The sequence below is a fragment of the Hipposideros armiger genome, unplaced genomic scaffold (assembly GCF_001890085.2).
Source record: "Hipposideros armiger isolate ML-2016 unplaced genomic scaffold, ASM189008v1 scaffold_1045, whole genome shotgun sequence".
Classification (NCBI taxonomy): domain Eukaryota; kingdom Metazoa; phylum Chordata; class Mammalia; order Chiroptera; family Hipposideridae; genus Hipposideros; species Hipposideros armiger.
This window is the reverse complement of record NW_017732395.1, coordinates 95,715-120,182: the sequence shown is the minus strand read 5'-3', so window position 1 is coordinate 120,182 and position 24,468 is coordinate 95,715. Positions and strand designations below refer to the sequence as shown.

At 58.2% G+C, this 24,468-nt stretch overlaps 1 protein-coding gene across 9 annotated transcripts; it reads right to left on the bottom strand.

Annotated features, from left to right (window-relative positions):
- On the bottom strand, positions 1–24,415 carry WIZ (WIZ zinc finger). 9 transcript variants are annotated; one of them, XM_019631768.1, is made up of 13 exons: positions 24,038–24,415; positions 23,035–23,302; positions 17,999–18,071; positions 14,275–16,406; positions 12,941–13,264; positions 8,916–9,086; positions 7,951–7,998; positions 6,039–6,437; positions 4,910–5,461; positions 3,283–3,810; positions 2,667–3,086; positions 2,178–2,373; positions 1–1,163 (listed from the first exon to the last, which is right to left on the bottom strand). In XM_019631768.1, exons 2-13 carry the CDS (start codon positions 23,237–23,239, stop codon positions 1,004–1,006), a joined length of 5,208 nt encoding a protein of 1,735 aa, XP_019487313.1. In that variant the 5' UTR covers positions 23,240–23,302; positions 24,038–24,415; the 3' UTR covers positions 1–1,003. The 9 variants fall into 9 exon arrangements, with proteins under 9 accessions (XP_019487313.1, XP_019487309.1, XP_019487312.1 ...); XM_019631764.1 differs by having other exon boundaries at positions 7,495–7,998; positions 24,038–24,414; XM_019631767.1 differs by lacking the exon at positions 6,039–6,437 and having other exon boundaries at positions 7,495–7,998.
- Between the last annotated feature and the right edge of the window lie 53 nt (positions 24,416–24,468).

Below are 24,468 nucleotides of genomic sequence, written 5' to 3'. Positions count from 1 at the left end.
CCCTGGGTGTTTCCAGAAGAGAAATTTAATCTAATTTACATACTTCTAGGTACATCGATAACCAAAATGTGGCCACTGAAAAAAGTTAAAAGATCGATCAGCTCCCGGTTTCTAGCTGGCCCAGGATTGCAAAATAAAAAGATCCACGTTCCTTATTCTCTACACAAAACGCATTTTTAAAAAAGTGAAAGGTCTAGGGAGCTATACATAGAAAGGAACAGTGAAAAGAGGGAGGAGGGAGGAGGTGGGGGAGGAGAGTCCCACTCCCACCCCCACCCCCTCCAGGGCCCGGAGCCCCCAAGGCTCTGGGGGGCCTGGACATGGCAGGAGGCAGCTGTCAGCTCTGAGCTCTTCCCAGCTGGGAAGGCCCCTCTTGGGGGAGGGGGGGTGCAACAAGGATTTCCGTGGCATTGTGGGCTCAGTGGGGGCTCCCAGGCCCTGGTGGGCCTGCAGCAGAGGGAGCCGTGCCTTCCCCTGAGCAAGCACCGTGGCATGATGTGGTCGTTTGACTCCGGAACTGGGGGGCTGGGGCAGATCCTGGGTCTCACGAGGTGCGTGTGTGCGTGCATGTGTGTATGTGTGTGTTTGCTTGTGCGTGAGTGTGAGAGAATATTCATGGGGGCAAGAAGGAACCAGGACAGGGGGTCTTTGGGGTCTTTGCAAATGACCACGGATGGCAAACAGAGCCCCGCCTGGCTGCTAGACTCAGGGGAACACTGACCTTCCCCTGTGACCAGATCGCCTACCACTGGGGACCTGGCCGCTGCCCCCACTGAATTGGGTGGGCGTGGGCTGAAAGAAGATGCCCTGGGTATGGCCCCAGAGTCCTTGGGCTGGGGGAAGGGTGCCCCGGCTGTAGTGTGCCCGGCCCCCGAGGGTGCCGGTTTGAGGTTTTGGCTTGCTCCTTTGGGAACGGAAAAGAAAGAGGGAGGAGAGGGAGAAGAAGACCGAAGAAGAGGAGGAGACAGAGGTGGCTCGAAAAGGAATCTGGAATGCTTTTGTGTTAGGGCGCCTCTGCCGCCGTTGTCTGTGCAGGTGGGGCCTGGGGCTCCTCAGGCGAGGGATCCGCTTTGGAAAAATTCATCTCCAGGATGTGCCGCTGTAAGTGCCGCACCCACTCCTCTTGGATGGAGAGGGGCCCCTGGAATTCTACCTCACAAAACCTGCATGGAGGACAGAGAGAGAAGTGGCCAGTGCTGGGAGGAAAGGAGGATGTGTAGCCCTGACCACACCCGTAGCACCCGGCACACCTGCTGCTGCTCAGTGTGGACAGAGCAAGCCCCAGATTTGAAAGAAGGGGGCCCAGAAGCTAGATGTTCCCCCATGGACAGCTATCTCTACCCATCACGGGGTATCGGTGGAGTCCCCATAGCTATGCTCAGGGCAGTCTGCTGGCTCAAGCGCTGGTTACGGGCCATCTGGCTTCCCAAGCACTTCTGCCATCTGACTAGAGCATGTGTTCTGATGAGAGAGAAGCAGATCCTGCCCTGCCAGGCTCTAGGACAGAAGGATGGAGCTGCAGAAACGGGGCTCAGGCACTGTCACCCCTGCTCATGCACCCAAGTCACCAGTTCCCTGCCCTTGCAGCCCTAAGGGAGGTCTCATAGCATAGGGGCCCCAGACCTGAGCTCATGGCTGCAGAGACCTGGAAATCCTACTTCTGACTTGGCCTGTATGGCCTGAGGTGGCCCCCTCACGTCCCAGAATCTGTTTCCTGACCTCTGATAATTTCCCCGGACTTGGGTAAAAATGAACTAAGATCTATTTTTATCTTAATCAGGCAGAAACTTGTCGATGGCTTACCGTGTGCCAGTCACAGTTCGAGTGCTTTATAAATACTCAGCTCTTTTAATTCTCATACCAAATCAATCAGATAGGTCTGCTATCCACCCCACTGTATAGGTGGGAATATTGAGGCATGGAGCAGGGAGTCCTTGCCCAAGGTCACTAAGCTGCTAAGTGTCAAGGTCTTGCTGGCTGCAGAGCTCAGAATCCCAGCCCAATGCTCTGAGGCACCTCTGTCTGTGAGGAGCCCTTAGCTTGGACCCAGTCCACCCCAGGGCATTCTTGAGGCTCCCTCTCGAGACCTCATCCTGTTCAGGGACTCTGGGGGCCAAGCCTCAGGAGAGCAGCCTCCCTGCCTCTGTCCCCCCACCTGCCCCCCAGGAGCCTCATACCTGCACTTGAGGGTATAGATGTTGCCGACGAACTTGACCAGTGATGTCTGGGGGGGCCGGGGCACCAGAGAGGGGACCGGCCGGACCCGGGGTGGGGGCTGCCGTACCTCCTCCAGCTTCTGCTGCAAGTCATTGGCCTCCTCGCCCCCCCTGGCCGCAGAAGCATCTGCAGGGCGGGCTTGTCGTCGCTCAAATTCTAAGGTAGGAGGGGAGGAAAGGAACGGGAGATAAGCTGGAGGGTGAGGCCCTCAGGGAGGCTGCTGCCTTCAGCAAGTGATGAAGAGTCACTGTCAGGATTTGTAAAACAGGCCAACTGGTGACTGGATACCACCTGGCCCCAGTGACAGGCGGGATGGTGGATGGATGAGCGAATGGGTGAGCAACTGAGGAAGTGACTCCAGGGCAGAAGCACAGCAGAGAACCTAGGAGGTGGTCAGGTGGACCCACTGGTGCCCACCACCCTCACAACTTTCCACCCCCAACACTCACTGTTGATGTTCTGCCGCTGATGCTCCTCAGCCTTCACAGTACCCGGTGGGCTGGCTGCCAGAGGCCGCTCACCACTGTCAGCTGCCCGGCCAGCCTCGGGCCCTGGCTCACCCCCAGCACTGCGACCCACCACAGCCAGGCCCCCAGGTGCCAGACCCAGGGTGGGCCGCTTGTCGCCATCGCGGCCGTGGCCAGCACTGCGGAACTTCTTGGTGAAGGGGCGGCCGCCCTGGATGTAGCTGCGGTAGGCGCCCACCTTCTGGGGCCGGTGCTTGATCCACTCGCTCAGCGTCTCAATGGGTGAGCCATTCACACACCACTCGGTCACGCCGAACTGTCGCAGGTGCGCCCGCGCGTGGCTGGCCAGGGCCTTGCGGTTTTCGAAGTAAAGGCCACACAGCTCACAGCAGGCCTCGGTGGCTGCAGGCAGAGGGGGCGCTGCTGAGCCCCAGCCCCAAGGGAGCAAGGGTACCCAGAAGGCACCGCCCAGGTCGGGAGCCAGTCCCGCCTCCCACTAGTGCCTTGACCCCCGCTGGGGGTGGGTGTGCATGAGGCAGTGCCCGGCCCTGCAGGCCCCGGCAGATGCCCTCCCGGGACCCTGCCACCCACTGCTTACAGGAGTGGGAGGTCTTCTCGTGCAGGGTCTTTGCTTTGAAGGGCAGTTCAGTCTGGATGTAGGTCTTGGCCTTGACCTCTGCAGGGAGGAGGCGGTCCTCCTGCAGGGGCCGCTTGGCTGCCACTGAGCCCAGGTAGCTGGTGGCTGAGGGCTTGGCACCGGTGATGGGTGCCAGGCTGAGCTCACGGGGTACCTGGGCCGGCCCAGCTCCTGGTTTGCCTGGCCGGCCAGCCATGGGTACCAGCGGCAAAAGGGGCTGCACAGGCCCAGGAGCCGCTATGGGGGGCCCATCCTCAGCCAAGGCCGGGGCCAGGTCTCCGGCCGGTGGCTCCTTCTTGATGAGGCACGGCTTGGACTTCTTCTTAAGGATCTCCCGCAGCGTGTCAATGGGTGAGCCGTTGACGGACCACTCAGTCACACCCATCTGTCGCAGGTGGGAGCGTGCATGGCTGGATAGGCCCTTGCGGTTCTCAAAGAACTCACCACAGAACTCACAGCGGATGTCACGCACTGGCTCTGCCCGGGATGCTGTACAGGGTTGGGGGAAGGGGGAAGAGGGAGTTGGCTGCTGACAGAAAAGCCTCCAAGCTTAAGGCTAGTGTTAAGTGCCCAGCCGCTCCATCCGTGCACCAGCAGACCCAAATGAACTGTTCTCTCGTCTGCCTCCAAGGGCCCTATGGACATCCAGCCCTTCTGCTTGTTCTATCACCTCAAATTCTAGCTGGCTTCAAGATGACTCCGTGACATGGTGACATGTTAAGGAACAAGTGCTCCCTTGATCCTGGGCTCAGATGCCAGCGTGCCTGTGACCCTGTGTGATGGTGGGCAAGTCATTTCTCCTCTCTGAGCCGGTTTCCTCCTCTGCAAAATGGAGATGGAAACCTCTACCTCCCAGTATCACTGGGAAGGCCTAACGTGGAGCAGAACAGTTCAGAACGTGTGACACAAAGCCACATGAGTGCTAAGGCTAGGGCTGGGCCATCCCACCTGCTGGGCACACAGCAGGAGCTCAGCCAACCTGACTGAGTGAAAGGGAAGTGAGTGTCAGGGACAACGCAACTACTGCATACACACAACTTTGTTTAACCGGGCACACAGTCTTGCTAAGTGCTTTATAACACTTCAGAAAACCACAGAGTAGGGATCATGTTTATCTCCATTTGCCAAAAGAGGAAACTTGCCCAAGTTCACAAATTGCTAGACTGTGGAACAGCTAAGATCCTAACTTCAACCCGACTCCAAATGTCAAACTTAGTGACCACAAGTGTCAGACACAGTTTAGACACCCACTTCTGATGGGTCTATACTGCTGCCCATGGCAGACATCATTAATTGATCCCTGAAGTCTCTCTCTCCCTAGGAATCCGGTTGGCAGCCACTACCAATCGATTGAAGATGGCACAAGAGGAAATCCTTTTGCCATCACTGAATGTATGAAAGAAAATCAAGCAGCAGCTCGGTTGCGTGTCTGATAGCAGTACTGCACACCTAGCCCCCTGTCTGCTGGACCTGTGTATCCCCCCTTCCATTTTAACCCTGGGCCTTCTGGGTACCCCCAAGGCGGGGTAGAGGAGGGAAGGTAACCCCCCTACCTATTCTCCCTGCCTTGCCGCAGGGTCACACTTACACAGGTTCAGGGGAGTCATGTCTTCCCGTGGCGCCACCCAGGGACCCTCAGATGGGTGCGGCTCCCCGTGAAGGGCCCCTGGCAGCATCTCACGCTTGATTTCCACCCGCATTTGTTCAGGCTTCAGCTTCTTGGTCAGGGAGGATGTGGCGAGGCCCGGGAACATCTTTCGGGCCGTGGGAGGAGGAGAGGCAGTTGGTGAGTGGCCCAGGGGGCTGCCTGGTGGCGGTGGCAACTTCTTGGCCAGGGGTGAGAGGTGAAGGTCCGCGGGGCTGCGGGCTTCCAGTGAGCTGCCTGGACCTCCGCTGCCCACCACCTTGGCCAGGGCTTTCGGGCTGGGTCCCGGCGGGTTGTGGGGTCCACTGGGTCGGGACTGGGTCCGTCTCTTGAGGATCTCCCTCAGTGTGTCGATGGGTGAGCCATTGACGTACCACTCAGTCACCCCCATCTGCCGCAGGTGCGAGCGTGCATGGCTGGACAGGCCCTTGCGGTTCTCGAAGAACTCGCCACAGAACTCGCAGCGGATATCGCGAGCTGGCTCTGGGCCAGAAGCTGCAGCAGGAGAAAGGGGCAATTAGCACAGTGGGCAATGTCAGCATCATCACCTGCGGGTATCCTGGTCAGCTGGGTGTGGACAACAGCATGCCCACAGGCTAGGGTGGTGGTGGAGGGCAGGTGCAGGCCAGGGAGCTGAGGCGTGGGACAGGGGCCAGACACCCGGCAGGAGCGAGGGGAGGCTCCAAAGCCATAAACCCTCGGTCCTGACGGAGAAGGATGGAACCCAGACTCCACAACTCTGCGGGTCCCAACAAGGACTGGGACAGGAAGGCAGGAAGTGGCAGCCTAAGTGCCACCTGCCATCCAGACCAGGGACAACCATGGGCACCTTCCACACCAACAGGCAGCACCCCACCCTTGGCCTTCATTCTCAGTGAAGGTCACGGTCATGGAGGTCAAAGGCCAAGAGAGAGGGCCTAACAGCCGACTGCCAATAAGATCTCTGGGCAAAACCAGCCCACTGCCAAGGGCCCCTGTCTACTCCCTGCCCCAGCAGGGAGGGAGCCGTGACCCCCCCGGGAGGGGCTCCAGGGCCCGCAGGGAGGAGGGGACGGCTGAAGCGAGAACCTACAGAGGTTGAGAGGAGACGGCTCCACATCAGAGGCCCAGAAAATGCCGGCGGCTGCGGCGGCCGAGAGGTCCTGCTTCCCCCAGGGGCTGGCCATACCCGCGGCCTTCAGCTTGGCCTTCTTGGCCGGCGGTGGGGGGGGGAGCAAGGAGAGGGCCGCGGAGGTGGGAGGAGGCCGCCCCAGCTGGGCCAGCACGCCGCGCCCGGGTGGGAGGCGATTCTGGACGCCGACCCTCCTGATGAGCCCGTGGAGCACGTCTATGGGGGATCCCTTGGCGTCCGGGTCGCTGACGCCCAGGTGGCGTAGGTGGGCGCGGGCGTGGCTGGACAGGCCCTTGCGGGTCTCAAACCAGGCACCGCACAGCTGGCAGTCCAGCTCTCTGCCCCCGTCACTATCTAAAGCTGCGGAGACAAAACACAGGGTGGGGGTTCACGGCCGCCACCTTGGCTGGCCCTGGGGGACTGAAGCAGGAGGGCCTGGTGTGATTCTCAGCTGCCCAGGCCATCTGGGGTCCAAGACTCATGCCACAGGTTGATTTCTAAGAGGTTCTGGGAAGCGAGAAGCCCTGCTCCCCGCCTCGCCCTTTTGGCATCAAGGTGAGTGTAACGAGCTCAAGCATGTGGAGACAGTGGCCCCATTCCAGTGGTCAGTCTGATGCTCCCAGGCCTTTGTCCCTGGGACCCCAGCTATAGGAGCTATGCAGGGTGGGTGGCAGGTACAAAACAGGGCCCCACCAGCTGCCCAGCATCATTCGGCTGAGGGCACACCTGCTCAGGGCCCTGCTCCTGAACACATAGCAGATCATGGAAGCAACTTCATCAGACAATGAGGTGCCAACTGGGGTGCCCCGTGGAGCAGGGGGCCAGACCCTGGGCTCTAAGGGTCACCAACCTGTGGGAAGGCCTGACTTCCTAAGCGCTGCTCAAGTATACCCGCTCACTGTGCCTAGGGCTTTCTTCCCACATTCTACTTAGCCAGGCCCACAGGCAGCCCAGAGGCGTGGCTCCACCCTGGGCACAGTCAGAGGTGCCTCTGCACAGGACTGATGGACAGGCCGGAGCATGTGAAGACAGGGCCAACCACGGGACCTGTCAGGTGGACCATTGTCTACCTGCAGGACCCAAGATGCCCCACGGGAGCCCTGGTTCCCTTTACTGCCCCAACCCTCGGGCCCAGAGAAGGCCAAAAGCTGCCCTTAAGTGGCAAGGGTGACCCTGGCTGGCTCAGCAGCCACAGCCAGGCCTCTAGTGGAAAAACAACAAAGTGGGAGACAGGTGATAATATGCAGGGTGACCGGCCCAACAGGAGATGCAGAACTGTGACCAACACTCTGACTCAGTTGACCCAGGACACAGGAGCTGTGGCCCCCGCTGCCCCCACCCTGGGCCCTATAGCTCAATTTGAACCCCCACCCTCCCAACACCGGGACCTCCCTCAGCTCCCGGGACCCACACTCACTGAGGTTCAGGGGCCCCTCGTCCTCAGACTGAGGCCACTGTGCCTTTGGGGAGGCTGGCCTGGGGCTCAGGGACAGCTGGGGGCTCTTGTCCTCAGGATTCTTGGGGGTAGGGGAGCCCGCCAGGGCCAGCGGTGCCTTCTTGAGGAGTGGGGAGCTGGGCGGGTGGGCCAGGCCCTTGGCTGAGAAGCCAGGAGGTGACTTGATAGCCTTGTTGACACCTGGGGCATCCAGGGGCTTGGCCAGAGTCAGCAGGCTCTGCCGAGGGGCCCCAGCAACCACTTCCTTTGGAGAGCTGGACTTCTTAGTCAGGCCTGGGGGCAGCCCGAGGGGTGTGTCAGGCAGGCCCTTCTGCTTCACGAGCTCGTAGAGGAGGTCGATGGGGGCACCACTGCTCTCGGACTCGGCCACACCCAGCTGCCGCAGGTGGGAGCGTGCGTGGCTGGACAGGCCCTTACGTGTCTCAAAGCAGGCACCGCAGACCTCGCAGGTGGTCAGGCTCTGGGCTGGAGGGCGAGACGGAGAACAGGAGAGCCAGCTGTGAGGCCCTGCTCTCCCACTTCTCCTCCCCTTCCCACCTCCCCTCACCCAGGCTCCATGCAAGGGTTTTGCTTCTATCAAGCCCCTGTGATCCTTAAAATGACTCTAATGAGGTGGGAATTGGCCTGTCCAGTTTGCAAATAAGGAAAATGAGTCTCAGAGAATGGAAGAGTTGTGTCCATGGGCACATAGCAAGAGGCAGAGTCCTTTTGTGGTCTAGCCAATAGAACTCCTTTCAGATCTCCAATGTACCAGGGTGTCCTGGCAACAGGTTTTCACGTAACTGCTGACCTGCCAGCCACATGCTTCACAGAGCTAAATCCTGGACACCTTCTGCTGCTCAACTCATGCCCTAAATGCTGGGTTGGGGGCCTGTCACGGTGTTCGTGGTGTGGTACCCTGCACCCTCTTCTGCAGAGCCCTATCCCTTCCTGTCCGCTTTGCCTCCTCGCTCTCCAACTTCATGACCCCAAAGACAAGGGCCAGGTCTGTTCTGCATCTCTCACATCCCTGGGGTCCAGCACTAGGCCTGTCACTACTCAGTAAGAACCTGAGAATCAACACACAGACAAGGAAGTGTCCTGAGAAAGATCAAATAAGGGTCAAAGTCAGCCAATGAATTGGGTCTGAGTGTAAGCCCTTGACAACTATGCCCACTTCTCCAGATGCCCCTCCCTTGCCCAGTGAGGGTGAAGCTCAAGGCCATGTGTACCCAGGGCAGCAGCAGCTCAAGAGAGAAGACAGCTGGGTGTTTCCTTGGTGCCTTGGAGTGCTGGAGAAAGAGCTGTGGCCAACCTGGGGCCCCGCATTAACCCCCAGGCCCAAAAGCTCCCTGTGTGACCAGCCTGGCCCACAACCCCGCCCTGCCAACTGGGCCACTCACCCTTGAGGTCCGGCAGCTCTTGCTTGCTGCCATGAGGAACCTCTGCAGCCACTTTGCTGCTCAGCCGATTGGCCACCTGCTCCAGGGGCCCGGGGACAGGCAAGCTCTTCTTGGAGAGCGGGGAGGAGCCCAAGTCCATGGCCACCATGGCGTTTTCCTCAGAGCCCAGGCCTGTGAGGTTGGGAAGACAGGCTCAGCCCAGGCAAGGCATGGGTTGTTTACCCCCATGAGGACTGAGAGTGGGGGCACAGTGGGGAGGGGGTCAGCCTTTTTCCTCATCCTTCGTGCCTGCTTTCACTCTGGGAGGCAACTCACTCAATGAAAGCTAAGGTTCCATCCATAACTCCCAGAGCTAGTATGATGCAGGAACATCAAAGCTGCCCACTGACAGCAGAGACTGGAAGTAACTTCCACCCCAGTCTCTGAACACAGATAGGTGAGGGGACACAGTGCTAGTCTGAGCCAAGACTCCTATCCTAGGAGATCTGAGAAAATGTCTGGGCAAACTTGTGGAGAGGAGCATCTGTCAGTCTTGGGGACGGGTGGGGGCGGTTAGAAAGGGAATTCAGTAAGAGAAGGCCAGGGTCAGAGGCCAGAGAGGCAATACACAGGTGGGGAGCCAAGGACAGGGAATCAGCTCCAGAGGACTTGTGGGAAATCTCTAACCAGACAAGACAGCTGGGGCTGGGGCTGCAGAGACAACTGGGCGGAGGGAGGCTGGCCTACTGATCACAAGCTGAGCCCTAAGTGGGGTAAGGTGAGAACAGGGAGCTTGCCTGCACCAGCAGAGATCTGACCGGGGACAGGAAGAGTGGGAATCACAGAACTTTGCTGAAAGTTTGTGAAGCATCCACCAGGCCAATAAGCTTCCCTGGGTGAGGTGTGTATGAGGACAGGAAGTCAAAGGTGCATTTTCATAGTCTAATTTTTCAGGAAAAGGGGACTGAGAAAACTGTTGAGCCCCAGGTTTAGCGCTTAGAGAACCGACATCGCTCTGTGGATGAAGGAACTATGTGTCAGATGGGGTCTTGGAGCCACTCAGTGGTATGAGTGGGTTGCCGGCGGGTCCCTTGCTCAGTTTGAGTCCTACTGAAGCAAGTAAAAGGCAGGCAGGGGGGGCCACGGGGACACCTAGGACTTTGTCAAAGTCTCCGGGTGAAGTGGGCGCGTCTGTCAGATAGGACAGGTACCGTGTCAGGGCTGAAGTGATTTGTAGTGGGTTTCTGCGCCGCAGGGACCGGAACTGTGGCAGAGACGCTCCCTGGGCTCCAAGAGGAGCAAGGGGCATCTGTCAGACGGGGCGAGGGTCCCACGGGGAGGCAGCGAAAAGTGTTTCTGGAGCCCGGGACCCTTTGAGCGGCGACAGGAGGCCTGGGGCCCGCGCGACTGGAGGGCCTGGGGGAAGGGGGAGTCCGGAGACTGGACGGCGGGCGTCAGGAGCGGCGGCGACGGGTGGGGGCGGGCGGGACGCCGACTTTGCCCTCCCCGAACCCTCCCTGGCTCGGGCTCTTACCCGGCGCGGGCGCGGGCCCGGGCCCGGGCTCCGGCTCGGCCTTGGGCCCACCTCCCGCGCGCGGCCCCGCCGCCGCCTTGCTCTCCGCTTTTGTCACTCGGCACTGGGCGGTGGAGGCGGCCATCTTGGCTCCGGCGCACGCGGGGCGGCCGCCCCAGGCGGAAGCAGCCGAGCGCCGAGCCCCGCCGCCGCCGAGCCCACTCTGCCCCGCCCCTGGGGCGCGCCCAGGATGGCCGGCCGAGCGCCGAGCGCCGCGAGTGAAACTCTCTTCCCGGCCCTGACCGCGCCCTGGCTCGTGAATGCACGCACACCGTGCTCTCCGCTGCCGCCAACCGATCGGGACACTATGTCCCTCACCCCGGACAGCCCTAAGGCTAGCATGGGAATCATCCGTCCACACGCATCCGTCTTAACAGCATCCAGGCTCCCAGAGCCACGATGGGCGGAGCTAGGACCTGCCCCAGGACCCTGCTCTATTCCCTTCCCTGGAAGTTTCCCCTCCGGGTCGGGGATCCTGAAAGATCCCTGATCCCCAATCACGAGGACCCGCCCAACATCATGCTGACGGCACTGTCCCGCAATCAAACAGAACTCCCCACATAGCCTGCACCACATTTTAAGCACAACCCTATTGCCCCAGCTGTTCCTTGACAGCTGGGTGGAGCTAGAATCTGACCGTTGCCCCGCCCCTAACCTGGCACCCGCCCCCTACGGCCCACTTAGGGATGGGGTGGTAGAGGCTTCTAAGAGCCTTGCAGGGCCAATGCTCAGACCTAGCCCTAATCTTGGGCATCCTTCCTCAAGGCCAGCCTCCCAGGAGCTATCTACTCAACACTCCTTAACCGCCCCCACACCCTCCCCTCCGTGTTCACTGAAAGACTGATCACACCCTAATGATTGGCCGGCTCCCTCAGCCTAACTGCGGGACTAGCACATTGATCTTCTGGTGGAAGTAGCTTAGCCAAAGCTGAACCTGGCTGCTGGGGATGTAAGGGGTGTAAGCCTGACCTTCAGGCCTCTGTGGGAGTGAAAGAGAACGAAAGGGGCAAGACTGGAGCCTACAAACTGCCAGCTGTGCCTCCCAGCAACCCCTGAGATCCCACAAACCTATAGCCAGATGTGGGAGCTCAATGCCCATGGGACAGTTTCAGCAGAGGCAAGAAGCCTGAGGTCACGTCCCCACTCTGCCTCTCCCCAAAAGTGTGACCTCAACCAGCCACTATTCTCTCTGTGCCACGGTCTCTTCATCCAAAGAGGAAAGGGGGCTTTGATAGCCCCATCCTCCCTTCTGCAGACCCTCAATGCCCTTCAATGGTAAGGGAGCTTGTAGATGGAACCAGCCGATCTCAGAATTCAGATCTAGGTAGCACCCTGGAAGCTGCAGACAGGAGAAACAGAAGGAAGCCTCAGACCCAAGAAGCCCCTGGACAGTCCCTCCTGTTCAGGCACCTTCTCCATTCCCCAAAGCCCTCCTACTCCTCACTGCCGAGTTCTCTGCCTTGAGGTTCAGTAAAGGCTCCCACAAAGTCAGGCTTTGCAAGGCTGGGTCCTTCACCTTTTCGCTCACTCCACAGTTCCCAGCTCCAGGCCCCTTCACCAAAATATTACTTCTGGATTTCCCAAGCCATGTTCACTGGAGAGACCACTAAACATGGTGTTCAGAAGTCTAGCTCTGCTGCTTTGTAGCTGTGGCAAAGCAGATGACCCAGTTTCCTTATCCATAAAACAGGAACACAACAATCCTTAGCCCCATGGAATTGCTTTGCGGCATACATGAGATGAAACCTTAGTAACCAATTATGGGAGCGATTATCACTGCTGCCAGACAAAGTAGGTACCACTGAAAATCTAGAATGCAAATTATAGATCTGCACTGTTCAATAGGATCAGACTAACTCTGTACTAGCCACATTTCAAGTACTCAGTAGCCGTATGTGGCCAGTGGTGACCCTGTAGGACAGCACAGATATTGAGAGAACATTTCCATCATCTCAAAAAGTTCTACCAAACAGCACCACTCTAGATAAAAGATGTTATTAAGAACAAGGACCTGGAGTGTGACCTGCCTGGAGTTTCAAATCCCAGCTCTACCACTTCTGGCTGTGTGACCTTGGACAAGTTAATTAAGCTCTCTGTACCTGTTTCCTCATCTGCAAACTGGGAATCATCATATCCACCTTATAGGGCTGTCATGAAGATGTACATGAGTTCATGTTTGTAAAGTGCTTAAAACAGTATCTGGCCCCTAGAGCTCAGTAAGCATATGTTAAAATCACTGTCAGGCAGTGCTGGGTGAAACTGAATTCAAGAGGAGCCCTGGGTCAGCCTCTAAGTAAAACAGAAGTGGCCCCTAAGTGGTAAGGCAATTGTGAGGACAGTTGTCAGTGTACTTTGTAGAGTGACTAGAAACACTTTCAGGAAAAGGGAGTGGCTGCCCCCTCCCATCCCTCCAACCATCTGGGCTCCTGAGAAGGGTCAGGGCTCCACATCTGCCCACCTTCTTTACCCTTACCATCTCCGTAGGCTGGCCCAGGGTCCTCAGCCCAGGTGGGTGGGAAGGGCACTGTGAGAGGTAAGCGGGGCCTGCGGGAGGTCAGATAGCCACCAGGCAGCCCCCCAGGCTCACGGCCGAGGGGGCTGGGGGGCCTCTCAGCAGCTGAGGTGGCCAGCAGCTCCTGCAGGATGTTGATGGGTGAGACGGTGAGCTCCCAGTTGGTGATGCCAAAGTCACGCAGATGGGCCCGGGCGTGGCTGGAGAGGCCGGCCCTCGTGTCAAAGCCAGCCCCGCAGAAGTCACAGCGCATCAGGCTGAAGGTGCCGGGGTCGAAGTTAGCCACTGTGGAGAGAGACAGGACATGGACTACCTGGGAGGGAAAGGGGGGCAACTCTCCAGCCCCAGCCCTCCCCTCTCCCAGGGCAGCTCACCCTCTGAGTATCACACACCTGGTACTGTTCCCCCCTTCCCCTTTGCAGATCACGCTCCTGCCTGCATGCGCTCCTGTGTCCCCCCAACTCCAAGAAGCCTTCTCTACTGACCTCCCAGGTTCCCCCTTCACATAGCTTGCAGCATCAGGGACCCTACCCTCAACATTTCTCCAGTTGTGGATTTGCAATCATTTGGGTGAGTGTTTGATTAAGACCCTTCTCATGTCTAGAGCTCATGTTCCACAGGCTTCCCCCATCACAGCCCTGGTCATTCAACATCATAACTGCCTGGTTTCTGTCTGTCCTCCCCTGCCCCTCATCCCCAGTGCATGTGCACACACATACTTTCAAACACCATACCAGCACCTCCCCAAATGGGTTCCAGGTCTGCCAGCATCAGAACAACCCAGGGCACTCATGTTAGAGACAGACCTCTGGAATCAGAACCATGGTGCCTAGGACTCTGCATACCTCACAGGCAGCCCCGGGGGTTCTGAAGCCGGCCAGGGTCCCACCACTGCTGTGGCTAGGCTGTGAATGCCAAGAAAGCAAGGACTGCTGTTTCATTCACCGCTGTGGCCCCAATGCCCAAAACAGAGGGGACCTCACTCAGTAAATATTTGTTGAATGAAGGAACCAATGAAATGCCCTGCCTGGGGCTGACTCCTCTGCCTATACTCCTTCCTCCAGCTGCTGGAAGGGTCAGGGCATGGGACCGCCCCCACACCTCCACCGACGCGGTGGCCTTTGTCGCTGCTCCCAGGTCTTCCCAGAGAGGGGACCCCGACTTCACCCCGCTTGGCACTATGGGAGGATTTAGAGTGAGGGTTGGTTCAGATCAGCTGCCCAACCTTGCGTCTCGGGGGCCTCGGAGGGACGTGGGTGCTGGAGTGAAGTGGGTGCTGGAGTGAAGCCCCCTACCTTTTTTCTTCTTCTTCTGGAAGGAGAACCTGCGTTCGATGGCCTTCACCTCCTCGGCGGAGATGAAATGCCGCACATTGTAGCTGACGCCCACGCGGTTCAGGTGGCCCCGCACATGGTTGGCCAGGCCAATGCCATTGTGGAAGCGATCGGGGCAGTAGGGGCATTTCCGCTCCTCATGCTTCAGTGCCACTGCTGGGTCCCCATCCAGCAGCGCATCCAGCCCCAGAGGGTCGCCCAATGGGGCATCCAGGAGCAAGAAGTCCAGGGGGTGGGTGCCCCCCAGCCCCAGCTCCTCTGGCTGCAGCCTTGGGGGCGCCCTGGCTGCTGCAGCCAGTACCTGGGATCCCAGCTTGGCCACCAGCACAAATGGCACCATACCACGGAGCTGCTGCTGCTGTGATGGTAAGGCCTCCGCTGCCCGCAGGGCTTCTCGGAAAGTCCGCTTCAGCTCCAGGGCTGGCTCTGGGATAAGGCTGGGGATAGCTGGGAGTGGAAAGACCCCATGTTCAGGGGAAAAGTCCATTTCCGAGGCCAGTTGTATTTCCTCCTCCTCCTCGTCGTCACTCCAGGGGTGCCTCTGGTCCCCCAGTTGGGCTGGGAGCCCCTGCAGGTGAACAGCGTTTTTGCTTCTATTGGGCAGTAAGGAATAGGGGGTAGATGCTAGTGGTGAGGGAAAGGCTGGCCTTCCCAGGGGCCTCTGGCCCAAGCTGTGAGGGAGTGGCTTTGACAGTGGGAAATCCCTTGTGCCCAGCTGCTGGCAGCCTGGGCCAAAGGCCAGGTTGGGGACGTATCCAGCAGGGTTCGCCCGCCACATGGGGGCCAAGAGTGGCTCAGCGTTGCCAAAGTAGTCCTCAGCGGCTTCAGGGAAGTGGGGGTATGCATCCTGGCTGGTGCCAGGCTGGCTGGCAAGATCCTCCTCGAAAGCCTCGCTGTCTTCCTCCCAGTGGGGACGGGCATGCACGTGCCTCACATGTTCCCTGAGCAGGCTCTCACTGGGTGCCGGGAAGCCACAGAAAACACAGGCACTGAGGCCTGAGGAGGCTCCATAGGGCTGATAGCCAAGGGCGGTGGTGTCAGGGCCTGGGCTGCTGCCCCCGAAGGGCTCCTTGGCAGCCTGGCCTGGCGGCTCGCGCACGTGCAGCTTGGCATGCTGCACAAAGGCCTTGGAGGAACTGGTGCCAAAGACGCACTTGGGGCACTGCAGCCGCGCCTCCCGGCCCTCATCGCTTGGGACCTGCTTCAGCTTCTGGATTTCCTCAAGGATCTTCTCCCGAGAGGCCTGGTGCAGCTGCCGGTGCTGCTCCAGGGCACTGGGGTTGGTGAAGGCCCAGCCACACTCACCGCAGGCCAGGGGGGCCAAGTCAGCCGGGGGCTCCAGGCCTGGGGCTCGGCGGTGCTGGCTCATGTGATCCAGAAGGTGCTCCTTCTGCTTGAAGTAGATGCTGCACTCGACACATGGGAACACGGCTGGGTCCTCATCCTCATCCTCATCTGGGCTGGCCACCCCCTCGGCTACCTCCTCCAGCAGCTTACACAGGTAGGGACCTGTCTGCACCGGGGGCAGCAGTGGCTGTAGCCGCTCCACAGATGCCTCTGAATTCACTGTCCAGGTCTGTGTGGCCACCTCTGAGGCTGACCTGGGCAGGCCCCACTCAGCGGATGGCTGGGCCAGCCCCTCCAGGTCCGTCAAGTGCTCTCTGGCACCCACCACTGCCACATCCAAGGTCTTCATGGTGTCTTCTACAGGGACCAACACCGTCCTGAAGGAGGTGAGGGGTGGAGGCGGGGGCGGCAGGTCCAAGGTTAGCCCTGAGTCCCGGGGTGGGACCTGCTCATCCTCATCTTGGAGCCAGTCCAACCTGGGGTGGCCTTGGGGGGACTTCTCCAAGAGCTTCGGTTCACCCCGGTGGTGCAAGAACCTTCTAGACCCCTCAAGCTCAGCGTAGGGCTTCACTGTTCTCACAATGACGGAGTCCTCAAACCTCCGCTCAGATGGGATGCCCTCCCCGGCTTCCTGGACCAGGGGGTGCTCCCAGGGCCCCCGGCCATCAGGGAGGCCAGGGAAGTGGCCCAGGAGATGGGGTGGTGGGGAACCCGGCCGGAAGTCCAGGCTGCCTCCATCCCAGCAGCTGCAAGGAAGTGCCAATGGGGACAGGTTAGCCATGGGCCTCAGTTTCCTTTCCTCAGGCAGGTGAGGGGAGTCCTCCCAGGCAGTCTAAGACAGGTCCCAGAGACTCAGCCCCAGGACGACCTCACAGTGGCCGGAAGTGTGCAGGTGAGGGTGGGGAAGTGGGAGGAGTACATGTGGACCCTTCCAGAGCCATTGGGTCAAAATCCAGATTCAGCTCCCAGGATGCACCTGTGCATATAGCCCAGGCCCACTGCATTGTGGGGGAGTATGCGGAGGCCACATTGGAGTCATAAGGCCTGCCCCCAAGTCTGGTGGCATAGTCAACTCTCATCTGTCCCCTGGGAAGGCCCAAGGCTCTGACTTGTGCTCCAGGCTGCTTTTATCTTAGTCCTCCCCAAACTGGGGTGATTTAGTTTATTTAGAATCACCTTTCCAGCAATTTGCTGAAACTGTAGCATGAACAGTTCCAGATATAGTTTCCCCTCTCCCGCCCCTCCGCATCTCCCCTCTTGGAAGGGCAGAGTCAGGAGAAGTGCATAGTGCCCACTCAGCCTCTGGACTCAGTGACCCTGACCTCCTTTGGGGGAGGGGGAAGGCAAGGCCATGTCACTGAGCCTCAGTTTTCTAATCCTAAAAATGGGACAAGTCCCAAGAACCAAGAGCTTTCCACCCTTATGCAACATCTAAGGGGCTCTCTCATATCTGTAATCAAAGAAACTTTAACATATGGCAAGTGCTTATTTAAATAATCCCAACCACAGCCCTTCAACAGGGGACCTTGACCATATGAAGTGCTAAGGTGAAGATGACACAACTCAGTGCTGGAGAAACACTTTGCTTGGCCTGAGGCCTGGCTCCCAATCAGCCCATGACTAATGTGGGTTCTTATTATGACTGTTCCTGATCCGTCTCCCTTCATTTTTCAAGATCCTGCCTCCATGAGGGGCTGCCGATCACACTGAGAGGCCGAGCGCAAATCACAGGGTCACCTCTCTAAGACCTATCAATGAAAAGCAATACCAACAGGACCATGCCCTCAGGGCTGTGGCAAAAATTCAATGAGGCCAAGAGCCTAGCACACAGTAAGCCCTCAATACCAGACAGCTATTATTAATCCTGATATGTCTATTATTACATATTGGCACCCGCCAAGCCTTTTAATAAAGGGTCGCTGCTGTCAGCATTATTGTCATTTCCTGCTCCTACCCAATGTCCCTTGGTTCCTCAAGGCAAGTTTATGAGATGTATCTTAGGGACTTTACAGATGAGGAAACTGAGGCTCAGAGAGGCTTCGCATCATTCTAAGGGTCACCTGGCAGAGACAGGACTCCAAGGGTCCAACCTCCAGGTTCCTGGCCCTCTGGCTCTGGTCCTGGCAGGGATAATGAGAGTTGACCGTCTGTGTTCATTCCAGTCCTCCCCCCACCCCTTGCACACACCCAGGGGCTTGCCTGCCGGGAGACACCTCCTCCTGCCTGGCCTCCTGATTCCCTCCTGTCCCCTTCTCACTCCCAGGGGCTTCTCTCAGGTCTGGGCACATCCTACTTGCCCCCCTGCCCTCCCTGAGGTCAGGGCCAGCGTGGCACTCACCAGCTGCTGATCCGATGGGTGGCGGAGGTGGCACGGGGGAGGGCTTCGCTGAGGCCAGGATGGGGCTGCCCGTCTGCAACAGAGAGGGGAGACCCTGAGGGGCTGGGGTCCCCCTGGCCGGGGCCCTTTTAACCCCAGCTCCAGGAGCCCTTCAGGGCACCTTGGGAGGGCCCTACCAGCTCCTTACCCCTCTCCCCTGAGAGGCCTTTGGCCTCTACATTCCTGAGCCCTGAAAGGGGTTTCCTTGGAGGAGTCCCCTTAGCATTCCTGGGGGACCCCAGGGGCTTGCTGCTTTCAACCCTCCTCTCTTTGTGCCTGCTGAGCAGCCACGGTGATTTTTAAAAGTCACATCCTAGTAAAAACCCACCTGGCTTCTCATACCTACAATAAAAGCCAGAGTCCCAGCCACTACCTCCAAGGGCCTGCGAAGTCGGACCTCGGCAGTTCTCTACAGCCTCGCCTCCCTCTCCTTGCCCCTCACTCACTCAGCCCTGACTTCTGAAGCCTCAAGCCCACCTAGTTCTTTCTGGCCTCAAGGCCTTTGCCCTGGCTACTACTCCCTCTGCCCTGGAGAGCCCTTCCTCACCATCTGCTAAAGTAAGCTCCTATGATTTTTTCATTCATCACCTATTTCATTTCTTACGTAACACCCTCTGACACTGCCTGGTTCCTTCTCTGAATGATTGCTTGCCTGTGTCTCCTGTTAGCATGTAAGCACCGGCGAGGGTAAGGACCTTTTCAGCTTCATTCACAGCAGCATCCAGCACCTGGCACACAACAGGTGCTCAACTGATACTGGCCAGATGATGAATGGGCCAGGCTAGAGCACAGCCCTGTAGCCTGAGCTGTGGAGGTCCCATGCCTGCCCTCCAGACCCCCTTCCAGGCCTACATCCTAGAATCAAATCCCCTCCTTCACACAGATAGAGCCAACTCTCCATTATCACCTGTGGAGCCAACGCCTGGAGCGACCACAGGGATCCTGGCCTGTGCCTCTTCTGCTACTGCCCTGCCTGACGCGGGCAAGTGTGCCAATTGGGGCTCCCGCCAAAGGCCTGGGCCAAGGTTAACACACACTGGGGGAACTTGCACCCTGTCCAGAGCCTGACAGATGCAACTGCTGGATTAGCTTCAATTTGAAGAAGGGCCAGAAAGAGGACTAGTGCTGGGGCTCGTTCTTTTTCCAATCTCCCGCCATCAAATTTGCCCAGGACAGTGAGAGCTGAGTGTCAGGAGCCAAAGAATTAAAAGTACTGGTGGGAGAGCATGGGTGGAGGGATCGGAAAGTTGTAAGCACAGCCCATGGGTCTTTCTGCTGAGCCTGAGAGAAGGCTATGGCTGTCCCGTGTCCCATGGCTTCTGGAAGGTGAGAATGCTGATGGGGTTATAGAAATTCATTGTCCAGAGCAGTTTATCATCCTTGGTGCTATTCATTTTTGGAGCCAGTCATTCTTTGGTGGGGGCTGCCCTGTGTATTAGAGGATGTTGAACAGCATCCCTGGTCTTCATCCACCCACTAGATGCCGGTAGCCCCCTGCTCCCACCCCTAGAGTCAGGACAACCAAAAATGTCTCTAGACAGGGCCAAAATGTCCCCTGGGGACAGAACCGTCCCTTGTTTGAGAACCCCTGCTGTAGACGGGTAGGGCGCAGGGCCAGGCTAAGGGTATGCTTGGATGCATGAGTCAGTGTCAGGGTGGGAGGATGGGGTGTTGGAGTGGGTGTGAGGGTTGGGAAAGTCAGGCCTGGACCAGCCAAGGGCGCAAGACCACAAACATCAGAGGTATGAGCGTCTCACGAGTGAGCAACCAATTCACTGGCAATAGGCCCCAGCACAGCCACGAGTCTCAGGGTCCAGCGTCCTGCATCTGAGATTCTGGGACCCCAAGCTTCTGAGATTCTGGGCGTCCCAGATTCGATGATTCTGCGATTGCTGTTGTCTAAGAATTCCATGAGCCAGGGGGCCATGTTGGCCTCTTTGAGCAGCTCCAGCGAGGCTCCTATTTTTAGTGGCAGTGACTTTGAAGGAAGCAGGCCAAGCAGGGCCCTGTATCCAAGACACTTGGGGGCTGAGGGGCTCACCCAGCCAGTGGGGATCCAGAAGTCCCTACGAATCAGACAAGGCGCCTAGGACACAGCCCTCGGCAGTGGCCATGTCAAGAGGTCATCATGGACTTGCGCCTTCTCAGGTCCCCAAGAGGTATGAAAATGAGAGGGAATACAAGAAGGTGTCTGTGAGCAGCTTGAACCCCAAGCCAGGCAGCATGGCAGAGTGACCAACAATCTAGACTGTGGAGTTAGACAGATCCCAGTTCGAGGTCCAGTGGTGACCAGAAGGGCGTGCCTTTCCCATCCTAAGCCTCAGTTTCCTCCTTTGTATAGTGAGAACAGCCACTGACCCAATCTTACAGGACAGGCGACTGGTGCCAAGGAGATCACAGTAAATGCTCCATCCAGAGAGGCAGTGGGGGAGGGGGGGGGGAGAGTGCCCAGGGAGATCGGGGCTGGCTCAGAGATGTCCCAGGTTGGAAGCTGGAGGCTGGCTCCAGAGCCTCAGGCCCCTGCTCACTCCAGGCTCTGATTTTCTCCCCAGTCTAAGGCTCCACAAGGGCAGAAATGATGCACTGTTCATCCCCTAGCCCCCTGATTCCAATGCCAGGCATGCATTAGACTCTTCATCAATCTGTGTGGACCACCTTAGTCCCCCAAGCCTTGACTGCACCTGGGAGGCCAACCAGGAAGGTTAAACATCGGGTAGGGGGCTGCAGGGAGCCTGTGGGAACTCCAGGCCAACAGCCATCCTGGAGAACAGAGGAGGCAGTGAACACATTCATGTCCAGGCGGAGAAGTTTGGAGGTGTCCATTCCAGGGGTGCCTGTGGGGGGACTCCAAGGGCTGGGTGGGACTGAGGGAGGGCCCTGGCTTCGGGGTAGAACAGCAGCCCCAGAAACTATTCCTATTTATAGACATCACAAGACTCTTAGGGCAGGTGCCCGTGCCAGGAAAATGGGGTTGAGTAGGCCGAGAGGGCAGCAGAGTGGGGGGGGGGGAGGGAACACCGTGTCTGAAGCTCAGGCCCTCCTCCAACTGTCTGGCTGAGGCCCCACATCAAGCTATCCCTGCCCCATGCCCCCATTTGCTCAGGGACACCACTACGTGTGGGACTGGCACCTCTCAGCAGCCACATTTCCCTCCTTCCCAGGCACATGCACTAAACCCTGGTTGATTCCCTGGGGAGACTGAGGATGCACCTACCTACCTACATACACAGGGCTTTTGCCAGGTAAAGAAGAAGCACCCAATTCCTCAGAACCAGACCCAGAGAGGACCTGGGACCCCAGAGCCTGTTCCCTGGGGATCCCACAAAGTCAAGGCCCCTGGGTTGCTGGCCAGCCACGTGACCTGGGACAGAGTCCTGCCTCTTTCGGCCTTGCTTACTAAGGGTTTGGAGAAGTGGATTGCTAAGGTTCCCCGAGCGCTGATACCCTGTTATTTCCCTTATGACACCTTCAGGTGCCACCAATCGCTTCCATGCCATTGCATATGTGGAGCTTACTGCTTCACTCACTGCTCCTCATCCACGACTCCTGGATGCCTCTCAGGCTGGGCCAAGCTGGGCTTCCCCCATTGCAGCCCAGTGACTGTGTCATTACACCTTGTGACGGGACTGTCTCCCTGATCCCAGATGGCAGGGTCCATGAGGGTAGGGATGGTATGTGTGCTTGATCACTGGCTCTGCCCAGCCCCAAGAAGGTGCTCTGTAAATACCTGAGCATCATGAGCATTTCTAAGGGTGAATGGGGACAGGTCAAGAATGCCTTGATAGAGCATGGTGGTTAAGGATGACAGTGGTCAAGTCAGGTTACTGACTAGCTTTGTGACCTTGGACAACTTAACTCCTCATGGTCTCAGTTTCCCCATCTCTAACATGGGATAATAATAATTGAGGTTATTCCACAAGGTTCTTTGGAGAATGACATGGAGAATCACATAAAGGGCTGGGTATTTAAGAAACCCCTAACAGGGTGCTTGTAGGTTTCCTGGAAACCAAGGCTTTCAGGATCGGCCAAGGAGATAAAGGGAGATGTGTCTGGTCCATCAGCCTGCACTGCCCCCACTCCCCGTTCCCCGACTCTCCAGCTATACCAGGCTCCTGCCTGGTCCTTGAACACGCCAGGCTCCTCGTCACCACAGGATCTTTGCACCTGCCATTCGCTTCATCCGGCTTGCCCTCCCCACCATTCATTCCATGTTCCACTCAAATTCCACACCCTCAGGGATGCTTTCCCATGTCCCACAAGCACAGACCTGGCACTCCGTTGCATATCTTCACAGCATCTGTCACTACCTGCCCTCATTTATTTGGTTCTTGTTGTCTGTCTCACCTAGTAGAATGTCAGGCCCCTGAGGGCAGGGACTTGTGCCTCTTTTGTTTATGGCTATATTCCCAGCCCCTAGAATGGAGACTGGCATGTAGTAGGTGCTGAGTATTTAATGAATAACAAATCTTGAGGTGGGGACAGTGTGAGATCCCCTTGAGCTGGGTAAATCGAGGCACAAAGGGGTGGCTGGCATCCCTGATTACCCAGTCTTTCCAGAGCCACTAGAGGGCACAAGCTGTTTTGGCTCATGGCTCAGGGACAGGACTCACCAAGACTGTGCAGCAAGAGAGAGCCAGGATAGACTGCTGAGGCAGGGAACACCTGGCTAATAAGTGGACTTGGGGCAAGGAGCTTGGGGTGCTAAGCTGAGCACCTGGACCCAATTAATGTGCTCAGAGGAGGGAGCCAGACAGACCTGAGTTCAAGTCCCAGCTCCTTGCCACCCGCTGGGGGGCCTTGGTCAGGTCACTGGCTTGCAGGGTCTCTGTTTTTACACTGTAAAATGGAAAACTAAACAGAGTGCAAAGAAGGCTCTGGACCCAAGCAGAATCCAAATCCAAACTCAGCCCCTGCTGGCTTGGGTGATGTGGCCCTCTCTGAGCCTTGGGAACATGGGGATGGGTAGTCCCTCAGGGCCACAGGGCCCACCTTCTTACCAGAAATGCCACCTCTGCCATCCAGAATGTCTCGGGAGCCCTCCTTGGTGACAGGCAGGTAATGGGTGGACCGGAAGATGCCACCATCCCCCTCAGCAGCCTCAGCCCCACCTTCGATGTCCTCCCTTGGTGCTGGGCCAGGCAGTCTCTCTGGGCCTCGAGGATGGTCTGGGGTAGCCAGGCCGCCTCCCAGGGGCCCATCCATGGATGCTCGCTCTCTGTTTGGCTCCACTCAGCTGCCAGGCTGGCTCAGTGAGGCATTGTAGGTCTGGGGGCAGAGAAACAGGTGCTTAGGGAAGGTAGGAAAGGGACTCTGCCTTAGTTTCTCCTTTCTTGAAGTCCCAGTCCTCACCCTTGACCAGTGCCTCAGTTTACCTTCCAGCCAGGTGAGCTATGTAAACGGTGCCGAGACCCTATCCATACCCAGTCTACCCCGCATGGTCCCTATTTTCACTATGCCTCAGTCTCCCTACTGATAATGCCTCTCTTGACACAGATCCTATGCTGCCACCGTTTACCCATTTTTACATGTGCACACTCAGCCACCTTGTTTTCTTGCAGCATTAATCCTATCACTTCTCCCAGATGCCTCCCTTCTGCACTTTCCCCAATTGCGCCCTCACTTCCATGCACACATATACCCTATGCCCATGCCTTGGCATGAATGCCAGCCACTTCCACACTCTGATCCTATACCCTCTTAAGTCCCCCTATCATTATCCCTGCACTTTTCCCACATTCCAGCCCTCCCTCCCACATGACCTTAGGGTTCTCCAGTATTAACCCCTTCACCCTCACACACAGCCTCAAGTGATCCCAGCATTAACCTCTTCGCTTCCCCCCAACATTACCTCTCATGCACACCTAACCTGGGTTCCTCCATCCCACCCTCCCAAGATCTCAATAGTCTGCAGGCAAAAGGGATGGATAGGGCTCTTGGTCCAGAAATGAGGACCTTGGGGAGGCCGTGGGGGTGGGGGCTGTCCTCTCCACCTATAAATACCTTCAAGGTAACGGCGGAAAGTGAAGGGCAGGAATGAGGCGCCCTCCCCAGGGAGGTGGTGGGGAGGCCGGGCCCAGGCAACCGGGGCGGGGCCGGGGCTCCAGGCTTGGCTGCAGGCGCTGCCCTCAGGGCCCTGGGGGCTCCCAAGGGACCCGTCCGTGGACTGGCAGTCGTGGCGGGGGTCCCTGCCCAGGCCCAGAGGAAGCACCTGCGGGTGCCCACTCGGTGGGCACTGCCCGCAGGAAACCGGCGGGACCGCAACTTCGGAGCACTTTGGCAGCGTGGGGAGGGGGGCTCCTGTCTGGACGCCCCCGGGGGGTCGCAGGGGTGGGAGTGGCGAGGCGCCAGCGCACCCCTCGGGGGGCCAGGGTCTGGGAGATGCGCCCTCCGCCCGTGCATCTCGGGGCGGGAGACCCCGCGGGACGCGCCGA

Coding starts and splice junctions, on each gene's coding strand:
- WIZ (XM_019631764.1), bottom strand. CDS start 23,239: ATGGATGGGCCCCTGGGAGGCGGCCTGGCTACCCCAGACCATCCTCGA. Junction 18,072..23,034: donor TGGCAGAGGTGGCATTTCTG/GTAAGAAGGTGG, acceptor TCTCTGTTGCAG/ACGGGCAGCCCCATCCTGGC. Junction 16,407..17,998: donor ACCCATCGGATCAGCAGCTG/GTGAGTGCCACG, acceptor ACTTCCTTGCAG/CTGCTGGGATGGAGGCAGCC.